Source organism: Grampus griseus (assembly GCF_964374135.1).
Source record: "Grampus griseus genome assembly, chromosome: 9".
Classification (NCBI taxonomy): domain Eukaryota; kingdom Metazoa; phylum Chordata; class Mammalia; order Artiodactyla; family Delphinidae; genus Grampus; species Grampus griseus.
Window position 1 is genome coordinate 75,816,608 of NC_139003.1, and position 25,237 is coordinate 75,841,844.

At 38.7% G+C, this 25,237-nt stretch overlaps 1 protein-coding gene across 2 annotated transcripts in view; it reads right to left on the bottom strand.

The window, feature by feature from the left end:
- The window catches only part of CROT (carnitine O-octanoyltransferase), a 62,085-nt gene that overhangs the window by 2,651 nt on the left and 34,197 nt on the right, over nucleotides 1-25,237 (bottom strand). For both annotated transcript variants that reach the window (XM_082661797.1, XM_082661798.1), the window contains exons 11-17: nucleotides 21,712-21,795; nucleotides 21,195-21,302; nucleotides 20,838-20,968; nucleotides 13,221-13,344; nucleotides 11,641-11,719; nucleotides 11,458-11,551; nucleotides 11,217-11,336 (exon numbers count right to left, since the gene is read on the bottom strand). In XM_082661797.1, the coding sequence (XP_082517923.1) occupies nucleotides 11,217-11,336; nucleotides 11,458-11,551; nucleotides 11,641-11,719; nucleotides 13,221-13,344; nucleotides 20,838-20,968; nucleotides 21,195-21,302; nucleotides 21,712-21,795 (740 nt within the window). The remainder of the gene's footprint in view (nucleotides 1-11,216; nucleotides 11,337-11,457; nucleotides 11,552-11,640; nucleotides 11,720-13,220; nucleotides 13,345-20,837; nucleotides 20,969-21,194; nucleotides 21,303-21,711; nucleotides 21,796-25,237) is intronic.

Genomic DNA, 25,237 nt, shown 5'->3' on the forward strand with positions numbered 1-25,237 from the left:
GAACAATCATCGACAGGAAGACACTGAAACTCACCAAAAAATATACCCCACATCCAAAGACACAGGAGAAGCCACAGTGAGAAGGTAGTAGAGGCGCAATCACAATAAAATCAAATCCCAGAACCACTAGGTGGGTGACTCACAAACTGGAGAACAATAATACCAAAGAGGTCCACCCACTGGAGTGAAGGTTCTGAGTCCCATGTCAGGCTTCCCAATCTGGGGGTCCGGCAACGGGAGGAGGAATTCCCAGAGAATCAGACTCGAAGGCTAGCGGCATTTGACTGCAGAACTTCGACAGGACTGGGGGAAACAGAGGCTCCACTCTTGGAAGGCACACACAAAGTAGTGTGCGCGTCGGGACCCAGGGGAAGGAGCAGTGACCCCATAGGAGACAACCAGACCTACCTGCTAGTGCTGGAGGGTCTCCTGAAGAGGCAGGGCTGGCTGTGGCTCAAAGTTCTGGGAAGTACTCCTTGGTGTGAGCCCTCCCAGAGTCCACCATTAGCCCCACCAAACAGCCCGGTAGGCTCTAGGGCTGGGTTGCCTCAGGCCAAACAACTAACAGGGAGAGAACTGAGCCCCACCCAACAGCAGACAAGCAGATTAAAGTTTTACTGACCTCTCCCCACCAGAGCAACACCCAGCTCTACACACCACCAGTCCCTCCCATCAGGAAGCTTGCACAAGCCTCTTAGATAGCTGCATCCACCAGAGGGCAGACAGCAGAAGCAAGAAGAACTACAATCCTGCAGCCTGTGGAATGAAAACCACATTCACAGAAAGACAGACAAAATGAAAAGGCAGAGGACTATGTACCAGATGAAGGAATAAGATAAACCCCCAGAAAAACAGCTAAATGAAGTGGAGATAGGCAACCTTCCAGAAAAGAATTCAGAATAATGACAGTGAAGTTGATCCAGGCCCTCAGAAAAACAATGGAGGCAAAGATCGAGAAGATGCAAGAAATGTTTAACAAAGACCTAGAAGAATAAAAGAACAAACAAACAGAGATGAACAATACAATAACTGAAATGAAAAATGAAAAATGAAAAATACACTAGAAGGAATCAACAGCAGAATAACTGAGGCAGAAGAATGGATAAGTGACCTGGAATACAGAATGGTGGAATTCACTGCCGCGGAACAGAATAAAGAAAAAAGAATGAAAAGAAATGAAGACAGCCTAGGAGAACTCTGGGACAACATTAAACACAACAATTCACATTACAGGGGTCCCAGAAGGAGAAGAGAGAGAGAAAGGAGCCGAGAAAATATGTGAAGAGATTATAATCAAAAACTTCCCCAACATGGGAAAGGAAATAGCCACCCAAGTCCAGGACACAGAGAGTCCCAGGCATGATAAATCCAAGGAGAAACATGCCAAGACACATAGGAATCAAATTGGCAAAACTTAAAGACAAAGAAAAATTATTAAAAGCAACAAGGAAAAAACGACAACATACAAGGGAACTTCCGTAAGGTTAACAGTTGATTTCTCAGCAGAAGCTCGACAAGCCAGAAGGGAGTGGCACCATATATTTAAAGTGATGAAAGGGAAGAACCTACAACCAAGATTACTCTACCCAGCAAGGATCTCATTCAGAATCGATGAAGAAATCAAAAGCTTTACAGACAAGCAAAAGCTAAGAGAATTCAGCACCACCAAACCAGCTCTACAACAAATGCTAAAGGAACTTCTCTAAGTGGGAAACAAAAGAGAAGAAAAGAACCTACAAAAACAAATCAAAAACAATTAAGAAAACAGTATTAGGAACACACATATCAATAATTATCTTAAATGTGAATGGATTAAATGCTCCAACCAAAAGACACAGGCTCACTGAATGGATGCAAAAACAAGACCCATATATATGCTGTCTACAAGAGACCCACTTCAGACCTAGGGACACACACAGACTGAAAGTGAGGGGATGGATAAAGAGACTCCATGCAAATGGAAATGAAAAGAAAGCTGGAGTAGCAATACTCATATCAGATAAAATAGACTTTAAAATAAAGAATGCTGCAAGACACAAGGAAGGACACTACATAATGATCAAGGGATCAATCCAAGAGGAAAATATAATAACTATAAATATATATGCACCTAACATAGGAGCACCTCAGTACATAAGGCAAATGCTAACAGCTATAAAAGAGGAAATCGACAGTAACACAATAGTGGAGGACTTCAACACCTCACTAACAGCAATGGATACATCATCCAGACAGAAAATTAAAAAGGAAACACAAGCTTTAAATGACACAATAGACCAGTTAGATTTCATTGATATTTATAGGACATTCCATCCAAAAACAGCAGATTACACTTTCTTCTCGAGTGCACACAGAACATTCTCCAGGATAGATCACATCTTGGGTCACAAATCAAGCCTCGGTAAATTTAAGAAAATTGAAATCATATCAAGCATCTTTTCTGACCACAATGCAATGAGATTAGAAATCAATTACAGGGAAAAACTGTAAAAAACACAAACACGTGGAGGCTAAACAATACATTACTAAATAACCAAGAGATCACTGAAGACATCAAAGAGGAAATCAAATAATACCTAGAGATAAATGACAATGAAAACACGATGTCCCAAAACCTATGGGATGCAGCAAAAGCAGTTCTAAGAGGGAAGTTTATAGCAATACAATCCTACCTCAAGAAACAAGAAAGGTCTCAAATAAACAATCTAACCTTACTCCTAAAGGAACTAGAGAAAGAAGAACAGACAAAACCCAAAGTTAGCAGAAGGAAAGAAATCATAAAGATCAGAGCAGAAATAAATGAAATAGAAACAAAGAAAACAATAGCAAAGATCAATAAAACTAAAAGCTGGTTCTTTGAGAAGGTAAACAAAATTGATAAACCTTTAGCCAGACTCATCAAGGAAAAGAGGGAGATGACTCAAATCAATAATATTAGAAATGAAAAAAGGAGAAGTTACAATGGACACCGCAGAAATACAAAGCATCCTAAGAGACTACTACAAGCAACTCTATGCCAATAAAATGGACAACCTGGAAGAAATGGACAAATTTTTAGAAAAGTATAACCTTACAAAACTGACCAGGAAGAAACAGAAAATATGAACAGACCTATCACAAGTAATGAAATTGAAACTGTGATTAAGAATCCTCCAACGAACAAAAGTCCAGGACCAGATGACTTTACAGGTGAAATCTACCAAGCATTTAGAGAAGAGCTAACACCCATCCTTCTCAAACTCTTCCAAAAAACTGCAGAGGAAGGAACACTCCCAAACTCATTCTACGAGGCCACCATCACCCTGATACCAAAACTAGACAAAGATACTACAAAAAAAGAAAATTACTGACCAATATGACTGATGAATATAGATGCAAAAATTCTCCACAAAATACTAGCAAAAATTCTCAACAAAATACTAGCAAACACACTCCAACAACACATTAAAAGGACCATACACCATGATCAAGTGGGATTTATCCCAGGGACACAAGAATTCTTCAACATACACAAATCAATGTGATACACCATATTAACAAGTTGAAGAAGAAAAACCATATGATCATCTCAATAGATGCAGAAAAAGCTTTTGACAAAATCAACACCCATTTATGATAAAAACTCTCTAGAATGTGGGCAGAGAGGGAACCTACCTAAAAATAATAAAGGCCATGTACGACAAACCCACAGCAAACATCATTCTCAATGGTGAAAAACTGAAAGCATTTCCTCTAAGGTCAGGAACAAGACAAGGATGTCCACTCTTGCCACTATTATTCAATAGAGTTTTGGAAGTCCTAGCCACGGCAATCAGAGAAGAAAAAGAAATAAAACGAATCCAAACTGGAAAAGAAGAAGTAAAACTATCACTGTTTGCAGATGATATATACTGTACATAGATAATCCTAAAGATGCCACCAGAAAACTACTAGAGCTAATCAATGCATTTGGTAAAGTTGCAGGATACACAATTAATGCACAGAAATGTCTTGCATTCCTATACACTAACAATGAAAGATCAGAAAGAGAAATTAAGGAAAGAATCCCATTCACCATTGCAGCAAAAGCATAAAATACCAAGGAATAAACCTACCTGAGGAGGTAAAAGACCTGTATGCAGAAAACTATAAGACAGTAATGAAAGAAGTCAAAGACGACACAAACAGATGGAGAGACAGATACCATGTTTTTGGACTGGAAGAATCAATATTGTGAAAATGACTATACTACCCAAAGCAATCTACAGATTCAATGCAATCCCTATCAAATTATCAATGTCATTTTGTACAGAACTAGAACAAAAAATCTTAAAATTTGTATGAAGACACAAAAGAGCTCAAATAGCCAAAGCAATTTTAAGGGAAAAAAATGGAGCTGGAGGAATCAGACCTCCTGACTGAAGACTATACTACAAAGCTACCATAATCAAGACAATATGGTTCTGGCACAAAAACAGAAATACAGATCAATGGAACAGGATAGAAAGCCCAGAGATAAACCCGCGCACCTATGGTCAACTAATCTATGAGAAAGGAAGCAAGGATATACAATGGAGAAAAGACAGTCTTTTCAATAAGTGGTGCTGGGAAAACTGGACAGTTCATGTAAAAGGATGAAATTAGAACACTACCTAACACCATATACAAAAATAAACTGAAAATGGATTAAAGACCTAAATGTAAGACCGGACACTACAAAACTCTTAGAGGAAAACATAGGAAGAATACTCTTTGACATAAAGAGTCTTTTTTGACCCACCTCCCAGGGTAATGGAAATAAAAACAAAAATAAACAAATGGGACCTAATGAAACTTAAAAGCTTTTGCACAGCAAAGGAAACTAGAAACAAGACGAAAAGTCAACCCTCAGAATGGGAGAAAGTATTTGCAAATGAATCAACAGATAAAGGATTTTCTCCAAAATATATAAACAGCCCATGCAGCTCAATATTAAAAAAAAAAAAAAAACCCAATCCAAAAATGGGCAGAAGACCTTAGTAGACATTTCTCCAAAGAAGACATACAGATGGCCAAGAGGCACATGAAAAGCTGCTAAACATCACTAATTATTAGAGAAATGCAAATCAAAACTACAGTGAGGTATCACCTCACATCGGTTAGAATGGGCATCATCAGAAAATCTACGAACAACCAATGGTGGCAAGGGTGTGGAGAATGCAACAGTGCATTCCCACCAAATGCATTGTTGGTGGGAATGTAAACTGATACAGCAGCCACTATGGAGAACAGTATGGAGGCTCCTTAAAAAACCAAAAATAGAATTACCATATGATCCAGCATTCCCACTACTGGGCATATACCCAGAACAAAACCGTAATTCAGAAAAGACACATGCACCCCAGTGTTCACTGCAGCACTATTTACAGTAGCCAGGTCATGGAAGCAACCTAAATGCCCATCAACAGGAATGGATAAAGATGTGGTACATATATACAATGGACTATTACTCAGCCATAGAAAGGAATGAAATTGCATCATTTGTTGAGACGTGGATGGACCTAGAGACTGTCATACAGAGTAAGTCAGAAAGGGAAAAACAAATATCGTATATTAACGCATATATGTGGAATCTAGAAAAATGGTACAGATGAACCAGTTTGCAAGGCCGAAACAGACACACAGATGTAGAGAACAAACATATGGACACCAAGGGGGGAAAGTGGGGGGGTGAGGGATGGTGGGATGAATTGGGAGATAGGGATTGACACATATACACTAATATGCATAAAATAACTAATAAAAACCTACTGTATAAAAAAATAAAATTCCAAAAATAAATTATTGCCCAAATATCCACATGCTGGGTGTTCATTAATTCCTCTAACAAATAATTTCACTTCACAATAAACATGGCATTGTAGTTCTAAAAATAAAATAAAATAAAATGCTATTTCAAAAGTAAACCAATATTCTTTAGGTCACACATTTTCAAGCTTAATAGTGAATGAAAAAATTCCTTTCAGAGAATTTCCATGTATTGTTATTTCATTTAAAAACTATTTTGGGTGTATACATAGTAATGACTCATAAATGTACACTTCGAGATCTGACCTCTTTTCTGAACTCCAAACATATATCCAACTGCCTACTGGCATATTCTCTTGTATATAAATTATAACAAATTCCTGTATTAGCAGAAATCTTGAAGTCACCATGTAGAAAACAAAATTGTTGATTCTACCCTAACATGGCCATTTCCCCTCTAATTTTCTCCATCCCAGTAAATGCCACCATCGGAATCAGCAATCCATCAGTAAATCTTACTGGTTCTACCTCCAAAATACCTCTCAAATACCTCTACTGCTCTCCACCCTCAGTATCAACTGCCTCGTTCAATGTATCATCCATGCTTCCTGATTTCCTTCATCTCATTTTTTTTTCCTTCATCTCATTCTTGCTCATAGTACTGACCACCTAATTTATATTGCACGTAACAGCCAAGGATCCTTTTCACATGTAAATAAAATGTACCTTTCATGCTTAAAATTGGTAAAATGCTTTCTATTATTTTTAGGAGAAAATCCAGACTCCTTAGCATGTTACAAGGCCCTACATCAACTGACCACCGCAACCAAATCAGTATCTCCAGGAGTGCTGTTTTTAAAGTTCTCCAGGTGATTCTCATGTGCACTCAGGGCTGAGAACACTGCCCTCCCTACCAGATTTAGCTCTTGTCTACTGCTCTTCAATCTCTTCTTCTACCACCCTCCCACTCAATTGTTAATGTAGAGCCATAGTGCCTCTGTCCCTTAAAATTCCAAGCTCTTCCCTACCCTCACACCTGTATGCTTACGTTAAACAACAAAGTCATTGTGAAACATTTACTGAGTGCAACATATTTATGAGGTATGGTTACAGAGCTGGGGATACAAAAACAAAGACCATGTTTGTGGGACTGTATTCTAGGAAGGAAAGATAGGTAACATGCAAATAAGTACATACACACACACACACACACACACACACACACACACACACACACACGGTGGTTAAAATGCAGCAGGTGTGTGTGGGGAAGGGGGAAAAATGCTATTTTAGACGGTCAGGGAAGGCCTCTCAGATGACAGCAAATACCTATCTGAAATAAGGGAGTCATCCTTGCACGTATTTCAAGGAAGAGACTACTAAGCCGAGGAAATCATGACCGTGAAGGCCTTGAGGAGGGCGCTTGCCTGGCATGTTCAAGGTACAAGGGAATCAGTGGCAGCCTTGTAGGAGACAGGGTCAGAGAGGTAGATGAGACCTAGATCATGTAGGGTCTCTCAGGCGGACTTTGGATCTTGCGTGAGTGAAAGAAAAAGCCCTCGGAGGGTTCTGAGTAGGAGAACAATACGAGTTGAGTTCCATTTGGCCATCAGGGCTGCTGTGTAGAGAATGGTCTGTAGGGAAGGACAGGTGGCGGCAAGAAGACCGCAGAGAACCTGTTGCAGCGACCTAAGTGGGAGAAGACGGTGGCCCAGCCAGGGTGGCAGAGTTGGAGAGAGCAAGCAGGGACCAGATTCTGGAGAGCTGTTTTCCTGGTTATTCGTATGACGGATTCCTTCACATCCTTAACATCTCAGTTTCATCATCCCTCCCTCAGACACCTTCCCTGACCACATACTATATAAAGCAGTGCTCTGACTCTACCAGTTTGTCTCTATTACCACAACAATTTGATTATTTGCTCTACAACCGTCGTCACTATTTGCAGTTATCCTGCTTATTTGTTTGCTCTTGTTCCTGTTTCCCAAGTAGAAAATACTATCTTTAAGAGAGGGGTTTTGTCTGTCTTGTGTCCTTAGCACCTAAAACAATCCTTGGCACATTTTAAGTTCTCATTAAATATTTCCTGAATAAGTGAATGGAAACTGTCCCAGGATCATTAAAAATACATTTTTCAAAAAGTCAAAGAGCTGAGGCATATCTGGCTTAAACTCTTATCACTGCATGCAATGTAACATCCACGACTTGTCAGAGAATATGTTAGAATCCTTTAGTTATTCTCTGTATGTGATGATGATTTTGGACCTGGTAAAGGATAAACATGGCTAATAAGATCCATCATTCAACCTTCAATTTGTAGATTAATGTACAGACACTGAATACTCTGGGAATACATCATCTAAGACTTGGATGCCAACAAATACAAGCACCCCTGGTATGCACAAATCACGCTTGACATGGGGACAGATGATAAAATTTTGAAAAAATAACACTGAATGTAAACTCTTTAAAAAAGGAAAAATAGAAAAACAGTACCTTAGAAACTGAACTATGTCACACATTTTTTTTTAAAGAAGACAGAAGTTATTAGAGGGAACGGTCGCTGCCAGAACAGTGGGCTGACTTCCTATTCCGAACATGTGCTATTAGTCAGTTTTTACAGCCAGAGAACAAAGGAATGGTCCAAGGTGAAAATTTCATTTACTGATTGGTCGAGGCATATATACCTTCCTTCTATAGAGTGGGAGTGGGACAGGGCAGATGCCTTTCCTTATTTGGGACAGGTCCCATCGCCCAGGTGGCCTCAGGAATTTCATAACCATCGCAACATGGTGGGGAGGGTGATTAAGAGTCCAGTAGGGGGTGTGACGCTGAAACGTTTTCAGGCAGGGTCGTCCTTTGTCCTTGAAACACCCTTGTCCTTGGAGCACCACAGCACGGAGTCTTGCTCACTGGACCACGAGGGAAGTCCCAGAAGGCTGATATTTAGAGAGGAAATTCCGGTGGAACATAGATGTTTAAAGGGAACTGCTGTGATGTTTGCCACGTGGTATGCAATGTCACTCTTCTTCCACATCTCCTCCAAAAAATCTTCAGTAAAACTTTATCGCTCCATCATGTACAGCAGACTGGAACTGGTCTCCTAGCATTGCATTTAAACACTGAATGCAGCCTCAGAGTGGACCAAGGGTGAGAGCTCTGGTTACCGTGGGGGGCCTTGCCACATCTGGCCACATCCGATTTTTTTTTTTTAAACATCTTTATTGGAGTATAATTGCTTTACAATGGTGTGTTAGTTTCTGCTTTATAACAAAGTGAATCCGTTATACATATACATATGTCCCCGTATTTCTTCCCTCTTGCGTCTCCCTCCCTCCCACCCTCCCTATCCCACCCCTCTAGGTGGTCACAAAGCACTGAGCTGATCTCCCTGTGCTATGTGGCTGCTTCCCACTAGCTATCTATTTTACGTTTGGTAGTATATATATGTCCATGCCACTCTCTCACTTTGTCACAGCTTACCCTTCCCCCTCCCTGTATCCTCAAGTCCATCCTCTAGCAGGTCTGTGTCTTTATTCCCGTCTTGCCCCTAGGTTCTTCATGACAATTTTTTTTTTGATTCCATATATATGTGTTAGCATATGGTATTTGTTTTTCTCTTTCTGACTTACTTCCCTCTGTATGACAGACTCTAGGTCCATCCACCTCACTACAAATAACTCAATTTCGTTTCTTTTTATGGCTGAGTAACATTCCATTGTATATATGTACCACATCTTCTTTATCCATTCATCTGTCAATGGACACTTAGGTTGCTTCCATGTCCTGACTATTGTAAATAGAGCTGCAATGAACACTTTGGTACATGACTCTTTTTGAATTATGGTTTTCTCAGGGTGTACGCACAGTAGTGGGATTGCTGGGTCGTATGGTAGTTCTGTTTTTAGTTTTTTAAGGAACCTCCATACTGTTCTCCATAGTGGCTGTATCAATTCACATTCCCACCAGCAGTGCAAGAGTGTTCCCTTTTCTCCACACCCTCTCCAGCATTTACTGTTTCTACATTTTTGGATGATGGCTATTCTGACCGGTGTGAGATGATACCGCACTGTAGTTTTGATTTGCATTTCTCTAATGATTAATGATGTTGAGCATTCTTTCATGTGTTTGTTGGAAATCTGTATATCTTCTTTGGAGAAATGTCTATTTAGGTCTTCTGCCCATTTTTGGAGTGGGTTGTTTATTTTTTTGATATTGAGCTGCATGAGCTGCTTGTAAATTTTGGAGATTAATCCTTTGTCAGCTGCTTCATTGGCAAATATTTTCTCCCATTCTGAGGGTTGTCTTTTCGTCTTGTTTATCGTTTCCTTTGCTGTGTAAAAGCTTTTAAGTTTCATTAGATCGCATTTGTTTATTTTTGTTTTTATTTTCATTTCTCTAGGAGGTGGGTCAAAAAGGATCTTGCTGTGATTTATGTCATAGAGTGTTCTGCCTGTGTTTTCCTCTAAGAGTTTGATAGTGTCTGGCCTTACATTTAGGTCTTTAATCCATTTTGAGTTTATTTTTCTGTATGGTGTTAGGGAGTGTTCTAATTTCATTCTGTTACATGTAGCTGTACAGTTTTCCCAGCACCACTTATTGAAGAGGCTGTCTTTTCTCCGTTGTATATTCTTGCCTCCTTTATCAAAGATAAGGTGTCACACATATTATTATTCCCATTTTTCACATTCCACCTGAAATGCCTCTAAGCCTGCTCTCTTCTTATTCATACAGTGCTATATGTAGCCCCATTATCTAAATTCCCAAGCTCTGACAGATCCCTGTGAAGAGACGGCCACACTCTGTGAAAGGGGACTTTCCAAGCCTTTCTGTCAATTCGCTATTACCTTGTTCTCCACCTCTCTTTACCCTACCAGGTTTTAGTATTTTCTTTCTCATTCTTTCCACAAATTTAAGTCAAACCCCACACAACCAAAATGAAATGCATCTGAATTGGTAAAACATCCTTTTCTGAACACAAATTAATTGATCTTGTCTCTTGTCTTGGTCTCATTAGTATTGTCTATGACCACACTAACCACCACGTATTTACAGACCATCAAATTTTATCTGAACTTGTCATCAAATACCTTGGGTAGAACAAATATGGTAATATGTGTACTGATTTTGGAGGATGATGATGTGATCACTGAGTCAACCTGAAACAGTGCTCTGCATAAACACCTAAAGGACTAATTTGCCAAATGTCTCAAAAGCAGGAAAGAGAAACAAATACGCATTAAACGCCTAAGTCGTAAAAAATAATTGCCCTGACAGATGACAACACCATCAGAATCATAGTGTAGGAAAGACAAAAACAACAAAAGTGAGCACAGTTAAGAATAATAAAGATGTAAAAAAAATAAAATAAATAAAATACTATTCTAAAAAAATTTATAGATGCAAATAAAATATACTAAAATAAAAAATAATACAAAAAGCAGCCTCACCTGTCATCTCTGATATGATAGAAAAATCCATAGCCATTGTGTACCATGGGAACCACCACTCCCTGGACTCTTAAATAACCAATCAGACTTGTTGAGAGAACAAAGTTTCCACCTCCTCCACTGTATGGCACAAAGAAAGGATATTTTACTAGGCTTACAGAAGCTTACATTGTTTCTGAAAAGCTTTTAACATTCAGGAAGAAAGAAACTGATGAGGTTACAAAACACTACATTATATTACCTTCTGGAGAAAAGTGGGTCTGTAAAGAGTTCTGGAACAGGGAGACATTCCTCTTTTGCTATGAGTGAGAGACCTAACAGATGACGGTCAAATCCTGCAATAAAACCCCAAACCTGAAGTTAGAAAAATGTCTTCAGCACAAGAGAATTTTCTTTTAAGTCAGAAAAAAACCAGTATACGTACCTTTTCCAGTTGAACAATCTTTCATCATTTTATTATGTTTTGCAAAAGCTTCTAACATCCTGTGCTGCTGCTCAAAAAGCTGTGTTAAAAATCAAGAGATACTTCAATAACAAACTGTACAGAAACCAAACAAAAAACCTGAGCTCAAAGTAATTAGAATTAGGCAGGACTTCCCTTGGGGCACAGTGGTTAAGAATTCGCCCGTCAGTGCAGGGGATACGGGTTCAAGACCTGGTCCGGGAAGATCCCACATGCTGTGGAGCAACTAAGCCCATGCGCCACAACTACTGAGCCTGCGCTCTAGAGCCCGCGAGCCACAACTACTGAGCCTGCATGCCACAACTACTGAAGCCCGCACGCCTAGAGCCCGTGCTCTGCAACAAGAGAAGCCACTGCAATGAGAAGCCAACGCACCGCAACAAAGAGTAGCCCCCGCTCGCTGCAACTAGAGAAAGCCCGCACGCAGCAACGAAGATCCAACGCAGCCAAAAAATGCATTCGTTCATTAATTTTTTTAAAAAGTAATTAGAATTTGGGTAATTTTGGAGAGAAAAAAGATTCTGAGAAAGACCTTGAGATGTATAACTTTTCTGTCTTTTTGCTCACTTCTTCCACTGCCTTTATTTTTTAAATTTTTATTTTATATTGGAGTATAGTTGATTAAGATGTTGTGTTAGTTTCAGGTGTACAGCAAAGTGATATAGTTATACATATACATTTATCCATTCTTTTTCAGATTTTTTTCCCATTTAGGTTATGATAGAATATTGAGCAGAGTTCCCTGTGCTATACAGTAGGTCCTTGTTGGTCATCTATTTTAAATATAGCAGTGTGTATACGTCAATCCCAAACTTCCAATCTATCCGTCCCCCCTACCCTTACCCCCTTCCTCTGCCTTTTCTTTCCTATATGCCCTGCAACTTGATTATTTCTTTCCCAGAACAAGAAAACAGAAACTTGTGGGCAGCACAGAAGTGACATCAACAAGTGTAAAGACAGAAGCGATTACGATTTCAAAACTAAAGCATAGTTGTACAAAAATGATAATGAAGCAGCTCTATGAAATTAAAATAGGTTAACATATACATAACTATGTCAATCAAAACTAAAGAAACAAATGCAATACCAAAATAGTGGGAAGCAACTACCCTTTTGTGCAAATGCTTCAAGTATAAAACAAAACATATAAAGCTGTACTGGTTCTAATACACACACAAAAAATCTGATTTCAAAAATGTTCAACCACATCAAGAAAAGCTTCCTATTAAAGGCACTTTGGGAGAGTCTACATTTTATGGGTGTTATCCAAAGGTAGATCAACAGTAGTGAAATACTCAAGGTGCTGAAGTTACTTTGCCTAGAAAATGACACAAATGGGCTTCTTATCAGGTCTTCCCTGTTTCTTATTCTTTCCAAGTATATACACTTCACTGGCAAATGAAGAAATGTTTGTAAGTTTCCGGAGAAAAAGGTCTGAAAATATTTTACTGATCCAGGGATTTGAAGAAGTTAGTTATTTAAGAGCCAAGTTTCCTTTAGAACAGACAAATCCTGTTAATTTTTTCTTTTCAAATACTCACACTGGTAGAAGGATCCTGCATGGATTGGCACCATCTGACTGCTTCCACTGTACATGATCGCACAGTCTCTGTACGGCCATGATAAAAGTATCTTGTCATAGCTGTTTCATAGCAGCAACCAGGGCTACAAGAAAAAATGAAAATAAGAGAATGTATCATGAGAAAGAAAGTGCTCTAATGTTATATTACAAAGAGAGTTCACCTAATAAAGCTGGCTTTGGCCAGAGACTAAGTTCTACAATACAGACTACGACTGAGATTTTCAATAACAAAGAGGCTGTTTTCAACATCAAAGAGCAAAATGTACTGCGGCCTGGTATAACAGGAAATGTTTCAAAGGCTTGGCTGCTGTCAGGTTGTGAACATTGGCATCTGTGGCAGGTGGCCTCTGAGATGCCCCCAGTGATCCCTGCCTCCTGCAGATGCCCTGGTGTAACCCCTCACGCTGCGTGTGGGATGGATTTAGTGTCTTCCTTCTAATGAAAGGAATGTGACAAAAGTAATGAGATGTCACTTCTGAAATCAGGTTACAAAGAGAGCTCTCTCATCTCCTTACTCTGAGGAAAGCCTGCTGCCATGCTGGGAGTTGCCCTGTAGAGAGGCCCAGGTGGCAAGAAACAGAGAGGCCTCTGGACAACAGCTTGGGAGGAAATGAACCTTACTAATAACTATGTGAGTGAGACTGTACGCAGATCCTCTTTAAGGGGTGCCTTCAGATGAAGACACGGTCCTGGCTGACACCCTGACTACAACCTGACAAGAGACCTGAAGCCAGAGGCACCCAGCTAAGCTGTGCCTGGACTCCTGACAGACAGAAAATGTGAGATGATAACTGTTTGTTGTTCTAAGCTACTAAGATACGGGGTAATAGAGTCCTTGGCCTTTAGTTTCCTCGTACAGAACATGAATGACTCTAGAATTAAGTAAAAGCATTATTTAAGAAGTTCCCTAGAATGATGACTGTTTCCCTGGGGTGGAGAATGATACAACAATTTTTGGTACAAAGCTCTCTTACTTTCCTGGTGATAGGAATTTAGAGTTAAAGCAATCAAACGGAAGAGTAAAAGGTCTGAACGTGGGCATTAAGAGGGCTCAAACAGTTGGTTTTTTTTTTTTTTGGCCATGACACGCAGCTTGTGGGATCTTAGTTCCCTGACCAGGGATTGAACCCAGGGTCCACGGCAGTGAAAGCACCGTGTCTTAACCACTGGACCACCAGGGAATTCCTACAGTTATTGAGCCTCCTCTGTTCAGTGTGTCTATAAGACTGTCTTCCTGAGCTGAAATAGTATCCTTTCAAAATGTGAAGGAGAAAGTGTAAATAAAAATTTAAACCACCACTAAAATAGCATTCTTTAAAAAACAAAGATAAAAGCAGTAAGAATGAATGACAAAATATCACTACTCTGCAACCTGTAATGAAATAATAGATCTTGGTAATGATCATCAATGGCCACTAAAACCATTAGGTAAAAAAATCAGGGAGGAAACTTTATAATGGATGTTGGCTAACAACTGAACTCACCCTCCATCTGAACAGGATGCGATAGGAAACAAATAATACTATTTGACTTACTGTTATAAAAAATAATAAAAATAATCGATTGCTAGTCTCAAGTTGCCAAATCTAACTACCAGTTTATTGGAAACATGGGAGACAGAACAACAATGTTTAACAGTTTTTTTACTTAAAGGGTAAATACATAAAACAGTAATATAAATTTATGTTAATGGACACACAATGTAAAAAGATGTAATCTGTGATAAAATAAAGAGGGCAGTACAGAGATGGATAAAAGCACAGTGTTTGTATACTATTAAAAGTAAGCTGGTATTATTCAAACTAAGTTGTTATAAATTTAAGATGTTAAATGTGATTTCCAAGGTAGCCATAAAGAAAATGGCTTAAAAAATACAAAGAAAGAATAGGGAAATCAAAATGGTACACTCCAAAAAAAAAATCAAAATCACTACTACCAAAAAAGAAAGTAATGGAGGAATTGAAGAACAAAAACATGTAATACACAGCTAAATGGCAGAATTCTCCCTCCTTATCAGTAACTCTCCAATCAAAGGCAGAGACTGGCAAGATGAACAAAAATCATCTATATACTGTCCACAAGAGATTCTGTTTAGAAACCAAGACAGTAAGAGGTTAAAAGTAAAATGATGAAAAAAGACAGTAACCAAAAGAGAGTTTGAGTGGCTATACATTTTTTTTTTTCCATTAGGAGTGGCTGTATATATATATCAGACAAAATATATTTTAAGTAAAAAGGATGAATGAGACAAACAGGACATTATTTACTGATAAAAGGTTTAATTCATCAATATATAACAACTATAAAAATATATGCACCAAACAACAGAGCTATAAGATATATGAAACAAACACTGACAGAATTGAAGAGAGAACTAGACAGCTCTACAACAATAGCTGCAGAATTCAATCCCCAACTTTCAATAATGGATAAAACACGTAGAAAGATCTAATAAGGAAAGAGAAGACTTGAACAACACTATAAATAACTACACCTAAAAGACATATATAGAATATGCCACTAAGGAACAGCAGAATACAAATTCTTCTCAAGTGCACATGGAACATTCTCCAGGATAGACCATATATTAGGCCACAGAATAAGTCTCAATAAATTTATAAAGATTGGAATCATACAAAGTATCTTCTTCAAAGGCAATGGGATGAAGCTAAAAAGCAATAAAAAGAAAAACTGAAAAATTCACAAATATGTACAAATAAAACAACAAATTCCTAACCAATTGTTCAGGGAGAAATCAGAAGGTAAATTAGAAAACACCTTGTGATGAATGAAAAGTAGAACATACCACAATTTATGGAATGAAGCAAAAGCACTGTTCAGAGGCAAATTTATGGCTCTAAATACTTACACTAAAGAAGATCTCAAATCAGTAAACTAACTGCACACTTTAAAGAACTAAAAAAAAAGAAAAGCAAACTAGCCCCAAAGTCAGCAAAAAAGGAAATTAAGATTACAGTAGAGATAAACAAAATACAGAAATGAAACATAAAGTTAACTAAACCAACAGTTGGTTCTTTGCAAAGATCAACAAAATGGACAAGCTTTTACCTACACTAAGGAAAAAAAGGGAGAAGACTCCAATTACTACAAGCAACTATGAGAAAAAGGGCATTACTACTGACTTTACAGAAATAAAAAGGATTGTAAGAGAATATTATGAACTGTATACAATAAACTGGAGAGCCTAGATGAAATGGACATATTCTGAGAAACACACAAACAACCAAATCTAACTCAAGAAAAAATAGAAATCTGGCTAGATGTATAACAAGTAACAAGATGAATGAGCAATCAAAAACCCCAACAAAGGTAAGTCCTGGACCAGATGGCTTCACTGATGAATTCTAATACTTAAAGAATTAACACCAATCCTTCTCAAACTCTTCCAAAAACACTGGTGAGGAGGGACCATTTCCTTACTCATAATATGAGGCCAGCATTACCCTGATACCAAAACCAGGCAAAGACACTGCAAGAAAAGACACGGTAAGAAAAGACACTATAGACCAATATCCATTATGAATATAGATGCAAAAATCCTCAACAAATTACTAGCAAACTGAATTCAGCAGCAGATTAAAAGGATGATACACCATGACCAAGTGGGATTCATCCCAGGAATGCAAGGATGGCTCAACATATGAAAATCAACATAATATACTACATTAATAGAATGAAGAAAAAGACCTATATGATCATCACAATTGATACAGAAAAAGCCTTTGACAAAATCCAACCTATCTCTAATTCACAGATGTGTGGACTTATACATAAAACGCAAGAGTCCACAAAAAACTGTTAGAGCTAATAAATGAATTCAGCAGTTTCAGGATATAAAGTCAACATGCAAAAATCAGTTGCATTTCCATACACTAGCAATAAATAATCTGAAAAGAAAATCAAGAAAACAATTTACAACAGCATCAAAAAGAATCAAATACTTAGGATTAAGCTTAACCAAGGAGGCAAAAAGACCTGTACACCAAAAACTACAAAACAGTGAAAGAAACTTAAAAAGACATAAATAAATGCAAAGGGACCCCATGTTCATGGATTAGAAGACTTAATATTGTTAAGATGACAATACTACTAAAAGAGATCTACAGATGCAACACAATCTCTATCAAAATCCCAACGACATTTTTACAAAAATGGGAAAACCCATCCTAAAATTCATATGGAATTTCAAGGAACCCAGAGTCGCCAGAACAATCTTCTTTTCAAGAACGAAGGTCGGGCTTCCCTGGTGGCGCAGTGGTTGAGAGTCCGCCTGCCGATGCAGGGGATGTGGGTTCGTGTCCCGGTCCGGGAAGATTCCACATGCCGTGGAGCGGCTGGGCCTGTGAGCCATGGCCGCTGAGCCTGTGCGTCCAGAGCCTGTGCTCCGCAACGGAAGAGGCCACAGCAGTGAGAGGCCCACGTACCGCAAAAACAACAACAACAACAACAAAAACAAAAAAAAAAAACGAAGGTGAAGGGGACTTCCCTGGTGGTCCAGTGGTAGAGAATCCACCTTCCAATGCATGGGACACAGGTTCAATCCCTGGTCAGGAAACTAAGATCCCACATGCCTTGGGGCAACTAAGCCCGTGTGCCACAACTACTGAGTTTGTGCACCTCAACTAGAGAGCCTGCATGCTGCAAACTACAGAGCCTGAGCACCCTGGAGCCTGCGCACCACAACTAGAGAAGAGAAAACCCACACGCCACAACTAGAGAGAAGCCCACGCGCCACAACGAAGAGCCCACGCACCTCAAAGCAAAGATCCTGCATGCGTCAATGAAGGTCCCGCACGCCACAACTAAGATCCGACACAGCCAAAAATAATAAATAAAATAAATAAATCTTAAGAAAAAAAGAACAAAGGTGAAGTACTCATTAGTTCCAGATTTCAAAACTTACTGCAAAGCTACAATAATCAAAACAGTGTTGTATGAACACAAGAAGAGACACACTGAACAACACACTGACCCACAAACAAACCCTCACATCTATGGTCAATTGATTTTGAACAAGAGTGTCAAGACCACTCAATAGGGAAAGGACAGTCTCTTCACAAATAATGCTAAGAAAACTGGATATCCATATGCAAAAGAGTGAATTTTGATCCTTACCATACCCCCTACACAAAACTTAACTCAAAATGGATCAAAGACCTAAAGTAAAAGCTAAAACTATAAAACTCTTAGAAGAAAACATATGGGGAAAGTTTTGTAATACTGGATTTGGCAATGATTTCTTGGATATGACACCAAAAGCACAGGCAACAAATGAAATAAACAGATAAATTGAACTTCAAAATTTAAAACTTTGTGCATCAAAGCATACTATCAAGAGAATGAAAAGAAAACCTGCAGAATGAGAGAAAATATTTGCAAAACACCTATCTGATAAGGGTTTCATATCTATAATACATAAAGAACCCTTAAAATTCAACAACAAAATGACAACCGAATTACCAAATGCACAAAGGATTTAAATAGACATTTTGCCAAAGAAGATATACAAATGGCCAATAAACACACGAAGATATTCAACCTCATTAGTCATTAAGGAAATGCAAATAAAAACCACAATGAGATACCACTTCACAAGTACTCTGGATGGCTTCTTTTTTTTTTTAAAACAGAAAAGTAAGTGTTGGCAAGGATGTAGAACAATTATACATTACTTTGTATATTGCTGGTCGGAATGTAAAAATGGTATCCACTGTGGAAAACAGTTGGGCAGTTCCACAAAAAGTTAAACATAGAATTACCACACAGCCCAGCACTTCCAATCCTAGTTATTGACTCAAAAGAATTGAAAACAGGGATTCAAACCAATACATGCATGTGAATGCTCACAGCAGTGTTATTCACAATAGCCAAAAGGCAGAAACAACCCAAGCATTTGTCAACAGATGAATGGACAAACAAAATGTGGTATATTCATACAATGGAATATTATTCAGCCATAAAAGAACCAACATTGAAAATACTATCCTAAGTGAAATAAGCCAGATACAAAAGGACAAATAATGTATAATTCCACTTAGAGGAAATATCCAGAACAGGCGAATTCATATAGACAGAAAGTGGATTAGAGATTTCCAGGGGTTGGGATAGGAGAATAGGAAATTATTGCTTCATGAGTACAGAGTTTCTGTTTGGGGTGGTTAAAAAAAAGTTTGGAAATAGAAAGTGGTGATGGTTGCATAACACAGTCGATGTAATTAATGCCACTGGATCATATACTTAAAAATAGTTAAAATGGCAAGTTTTATTTTATTTATATTTTACCACAATAAAAGAAGATAATTGACTGTTGAAAGCAAAAATAGTAGTGCATCATTAGGTTGTTAACATGTACAAGTATAATGTATGACAACAATAGCACAAAGAATGAGATAAGCATAATAGAAGCATTGTTTTCAGGTTCTTTCATTATACTTTAAGTGGAAAATATCTGAAGGTAGATTGCAAGTTTAAAGATGTATTTTGGGCTTCCCTGGTGGCACAGTGGTTGAGAGTCCACCTGCCGATGCAGGGGACACGGGTTCGTGCCCCAGCCTGGGAAGATCCCACATGCCGCGGAGCGGCTGGGCCCCTGAGCCATGGCCACTGAGCCTGCGTGTCTGGAGCCTGTGCTCCGCAACAGGAGAGGCCACAACAGTGAGAGGCCTGCATACCACAAAAAAAAGATGTATTTTGTAAAACCCTACCAATAGAAAAAAAAAACAGTGTAGCTGATAATGGAGATAAAAGGAACAATTAAAAAAACTAGGAATTCAAGAGAAGATAAAAAAAGAAACACAAAACAGATGGGATAAAGAGAAACAGCAGGACTGTAGACTTAAACCCAACCTTATTGATAATTATATTAAATGTAAATGATCTAAACACCCCATTTAAAGATACATATTCTCAGGTAAAATTTTAAAAAGGAAGATCAAGGAGCTTCCACTTCTGCTTAGGATGTAGAAAGTCATAACATACCATCTCTTCTATCCTAAAAATGAGTAAAGACTGTCTAATCTATAAAACCATACTTTTTCATGAACCCACTTGAAAACAGGCTGCAAGAAAACCAAGCGATCTGAATTCCGAAGAATGACAAATCTCTCTCAGAAGAGAGCAGGCACTTCAAAAATATCAAGGTAATGAAAAACAAGGAAAGACTGTTAAAGTGTCACAGATGGAAACTGTAATAACACTGTTGATGAAAGTACAAACTAGGGCACAGTGCCAACTGGGAAAAACTTAACAAAAAACACTGGGGAGGGGCTTCCTTGGTGGCACAGTGGTTGAGAGTCCGCCTGCCGATGCAGGGGACATGGGTTCGTGCCCCAGTCTGGGAAGATCCCACATACCGCGGAGCAGCTAGGCCCGTGAGCCATGGCCGCTGAACCTGCGCATCCGGAGCCTGCGCTCCACAATGGGAGAGGCCACAACAGTGAGAGGCCTGCGTACAGCAAAACAAAAAAGAAAACACTGGGGAGTTATGACAGAATAGCTATAGTAAAGATAGCCTTGGACTTCAAGACTCTGAAAGTGGAAAATGAATGGTCCTCACCGTCCATGAAGTCTATAATAGGCCAGCTGAAGTGCCAGCTGAACAAAGGTATCAGGGTGAAGCTTCTTCTTCTTGGTTAGCTTTTTGCCAAAAGACGTAAAGGCATAGACCAAAAGCTGCAGATCAGATGCCTAACAAAAAGAATTAAATACGAACAGTGAAAAAACACCTAAAGAGAATACCCCAAAGATAACCAAAATATCATTTGCATTAAAATAATCATCAGACATACATAAAGGTATCAAAGTTGTAATTTTTAAATGTTTTATGCCATCATACTTGGATGATAGCCAAATATTCATATATAGTAGTTATAAGATAAAGTATCACTATCAAAGAGAAAAGTGAAAAACCTACCTGCTTGAAATATTGGGCTTTCGCTTGGTTGATGTCATTTAATACTTTTTCATCCACAGTGAAAACAAGCTCCTCTGGAAGTGGTATATCCCGTACTTTATCTGAACCCTGAAAATAGGGAAAACTTAAAAATATTATATCTATAAAAATATGAGGAGGGCTTCCCAGGTGGCGCAGTGGTTAAGAATCCACCTTCCAATGCAGGGGACACGGGTTCGAGCCCTGGTCTGGGAAGATCCCACATGCCATGGAGCAACTAAGCCCGGGTGCCACAACTACTCAGCCTGTGCTCTAGAACCTGCGAGCCACAACTACTGAAGCCTGTGCGCCTAGAGCCCGTGCTCTGCAACAAGCCACCGCAATGAGAAGCCCACGCACCACAACGAAGAGTAGCCCCCACTCACCGCAACTAGAGAAAGCCCACGCACAGCAACGAAGACCCAACGCAGCCAAAAATAAATAAATTTATAAAAAAAAATTATGAGGAGAAAGGGATGAAATATTTGTTCTAACATACCGTCCATCTTCCTTCACTCTCAAAAATTTTCTGATCAACATAATAGCTGATGCTTACGATAACCATTGCATCATAAGGAGCATGCTAAAATGAAAATACACAAGACTGTGAATACGTTTTGTAAGTTAAAACTTGACCCATCCTTAAAACACTAAAAATAGAACTACCATATGACCCAGAAATCCCACTACTAGGCATATACCCTGAGAAAACGATAATTCAAAAAGAGTCATGTACCACAATGTTCATTGCAGCTCTATTTACAATAGCCCGGAGATGGAAACAACCTAAGTGTCCACCATCGGATGAATGGATAAAGAAGATGTGGCACATATATACAATGGAATATTACTCAGCCATAAAAAGAAACAAAATTGAGTTATTTGTAGTGAGGTGGATGGACCTAGAGTCTGTCATACAGAGTGAAGTAAGTCAGAAAGAGATAAACAAATACCATATGCTGACACATATATATGGAATCTAAAAAAAAACTGGTTCTGAAGAACCTAGGGGCAGGGCAGGAATAAAGACACAGATGTAGAGAATGGACCTGAGGACACCGAGAGGGGGAAGGGTAAGCTGGGACGAAGGACGAAGTGAGAGAGTGGCATGGACATATATACGCTACCAGATGTAAAATAGATAGCTAGTGGGAAGCAGCCACATAGCACAGGGAGATCAGCTCAGTGCTTTGTGACCACCTAGAGGGGTGGGATAGGGAGGGTGGGAGGGAGATGCAAGAGGGAGGAGATATGGGGATATATGTTTATGTATACCTGATTCAGTCTGTTATAAAGCAGAAACTAACACACCATTGTAAAGCAATTATATCCAATAAAAATGTTTAAAAATTTTTAAAAATGGAAAAATAAATAAAAATTAGAGAAAATAAAAAATATTAGATGCTTTAAAAAAATAAAATAAAAAAATAAAGTATCTCTTTCAATTTTTACTTTATAAAAGTGGAAGACATTGAAGAGTTATGAACAGAGCACTGACATGATTTGTCTTACAATTTAAAAGGATCACTCTGATGGTTGTGTTGAGTTAAAAAGATAGTGTAACGGGAAATGAATGGCATTATGCATTTGGCAAAACCATAAAGTTGTACAATAAATAGTGAAACAATGTAATTCAGTTAACAATAATGTATCAATATTGGTTCATCAAATGTAACAACATATACCAATGCAAGATATAAAACGGGGTGCAGGAAAGAGAGCAAGTGAGCACTTTGTACTTTCTGCTTAATTTTCCTGTAAATCTGGAACTTGCTCTAAAAAGTAAAGTCTACTAATTAAAAAAACAAAACAAAACTTGACCCAATATTTTATTTTCACCTTCTCTCCACTCTTAACACATAATAAAATGCAGAATTCTCAAATGCCTCACCTTGTAATGATAAAGAGATGGATATTCCACAGTATAGTAAGTACCTGATGTATTTTATTTTCTGAGAAAGAACAAATATTTAAAGTCAGAAGCACTTAATTAGGGCTCTTGAGGTAATGGGAAGGGATGTAAACATGAATAATCTAGAGAAAATAATTGCTATTTGTATTGGAAGTCAAAGGAGGTATACGTAGGTACATATACAACGCTAAAATGTTCTGGAATTTTAAAAGCACTATGGAAAAGCAGATGGGGGTGGCAGACTAAATCTGAAGGCTAAATGGAGGAGGAGTATGAACTTCTTTTGGTAAACACACAGTCCACTAGATAAGTATTTAAAAGCATAATGATTTTGTGTATATATCTACAAGAGTGTTCAATGTGACAGAAATAATTCTCAATGTTTAAGGAATGTGGGAAAGATGCGCTGAGTTACAGGGGTGTCATAGTTTTGACAGCTGTATTTAGAGAAAGGAACTGTGGCTAGTGAATTTTCCCATCATTTATTCTGGAGGATAAACTTTTTGCCTTATCTTCTCCATGTTCCTTTGATGACAATTACATCACATGCGTTTTTTTCCCCTCTGGGTTAAGGCTACCAGTTTACATTACACACAATTACCATCCATGAACTCAAAGTGACACCGCTAGCCTTGGAGAGAAAGAAGGGAGTTTTAAGATATGAATCCAGCACGCTTGGGCCCAGTTTCAGAGGGTGTAATTAGGTGTCTTAAATATCGCCTTAACATTACACAGCTTTGCTGCCCTGTATTACGGCCCCATGGAGCCTAGAAACACGGTATATCGTTAGCAGGTAAGCAGCCACCAAAGCACCAGGAAAGGCTTACTAGGGAGGTCAGTACAAGATGCAAGAGCAGTTCATCCCGCCTGCCAGCAACAGCACGTATAACAAGACTCAAAGGTCATGGACAAGACCCTTTTCTAACAGCATCTCACAAATGTGTAGTACTTTGTAGCTTTACAAAGAACTTTCACAGGTATTGCATACATTATTTCATTGAAGACAACAGTATTTTACTGGAACCAGTACGAAAGAGCATGACTGAAAGATATAAATCTCTTTGACTTATAATTTTACCCATTCATCTCCTGGCAGAAAGTTAATCATCAATTTAAAAAAAAAATGTTAGGGCTTCCCTGGTGGCGCAGTGGTTGAGAGTCCGCCTGCCGATGCAGGGGACACGGGTTCATGCCCCGGTCGGGGAAGATCCCACATGCCGCAGAGCGGCTGGGCCCGTGAGCCATGGCCGCTGAGCCTGTGCGTCTGGAGCCTGTGCTCCACAACGGGAAAGTTAGGAAATAGAAAAAAAAAATAGAAATAGAAAATAGAATAGAAAAAAATCAAACGCTTTCCTGATGCTTTATTTGTTCACATAAGTTTTATCTTTTCTTTTCATTTATATGGAGGAAATACGTGTAATATACTGTTTAATAATGTGGACTTTGGTTCTGAGTCCAAACATTACTACTTACTAGCTACATAAGTAAGTTTAGTTTCTCAAGTAAGTTACTTGAGAAAGTTACTTAATTCTTTAAGTAGACTGCCTCATCTGTTAGTAGGGAAAACAATACCTAGTTGCATACAGCAGCTGTGAAAAATGATTTTAATAATGCTTATAAAGTACTTACTACAGATCCTGGCCCACAGCAATAATTAGTAACTACTGTTATTAACAACTAATGTTCATTACATGCTTCCTATGTACTTCTACAAAAGCCTACAACAAAGCCTATATAAGGAAGACAAAATAGTTGACCCCAGGATTTTAAATCCCAACAGGGAAATGCTATTATGTAGTATAATCACAAAAGTATATATTCAAGCACCAATGGAAAAGAGCAGCAATATGAATTTGGATTAAGAACTTAACTTTACAGTATAGATACTTTACTAATAATGTTTTATATTGGTTAAATAGCATTTTCAGTAATCATCGTAGGTTGCAAGGGGAACCTACATGGAATTTTAAAAGCATACTGTCCGGCTTCCCTGGTGGCGCAGTGGTTGACAGTCTGCCTGCCGATGCAGGGGACACGGGTTCGTGCCCCGGTCCGGGAAGACGCCACGTGCTGCGGAGCGGCTGGGCCCGTGAGCCATGGCCGCTGAGCCTGC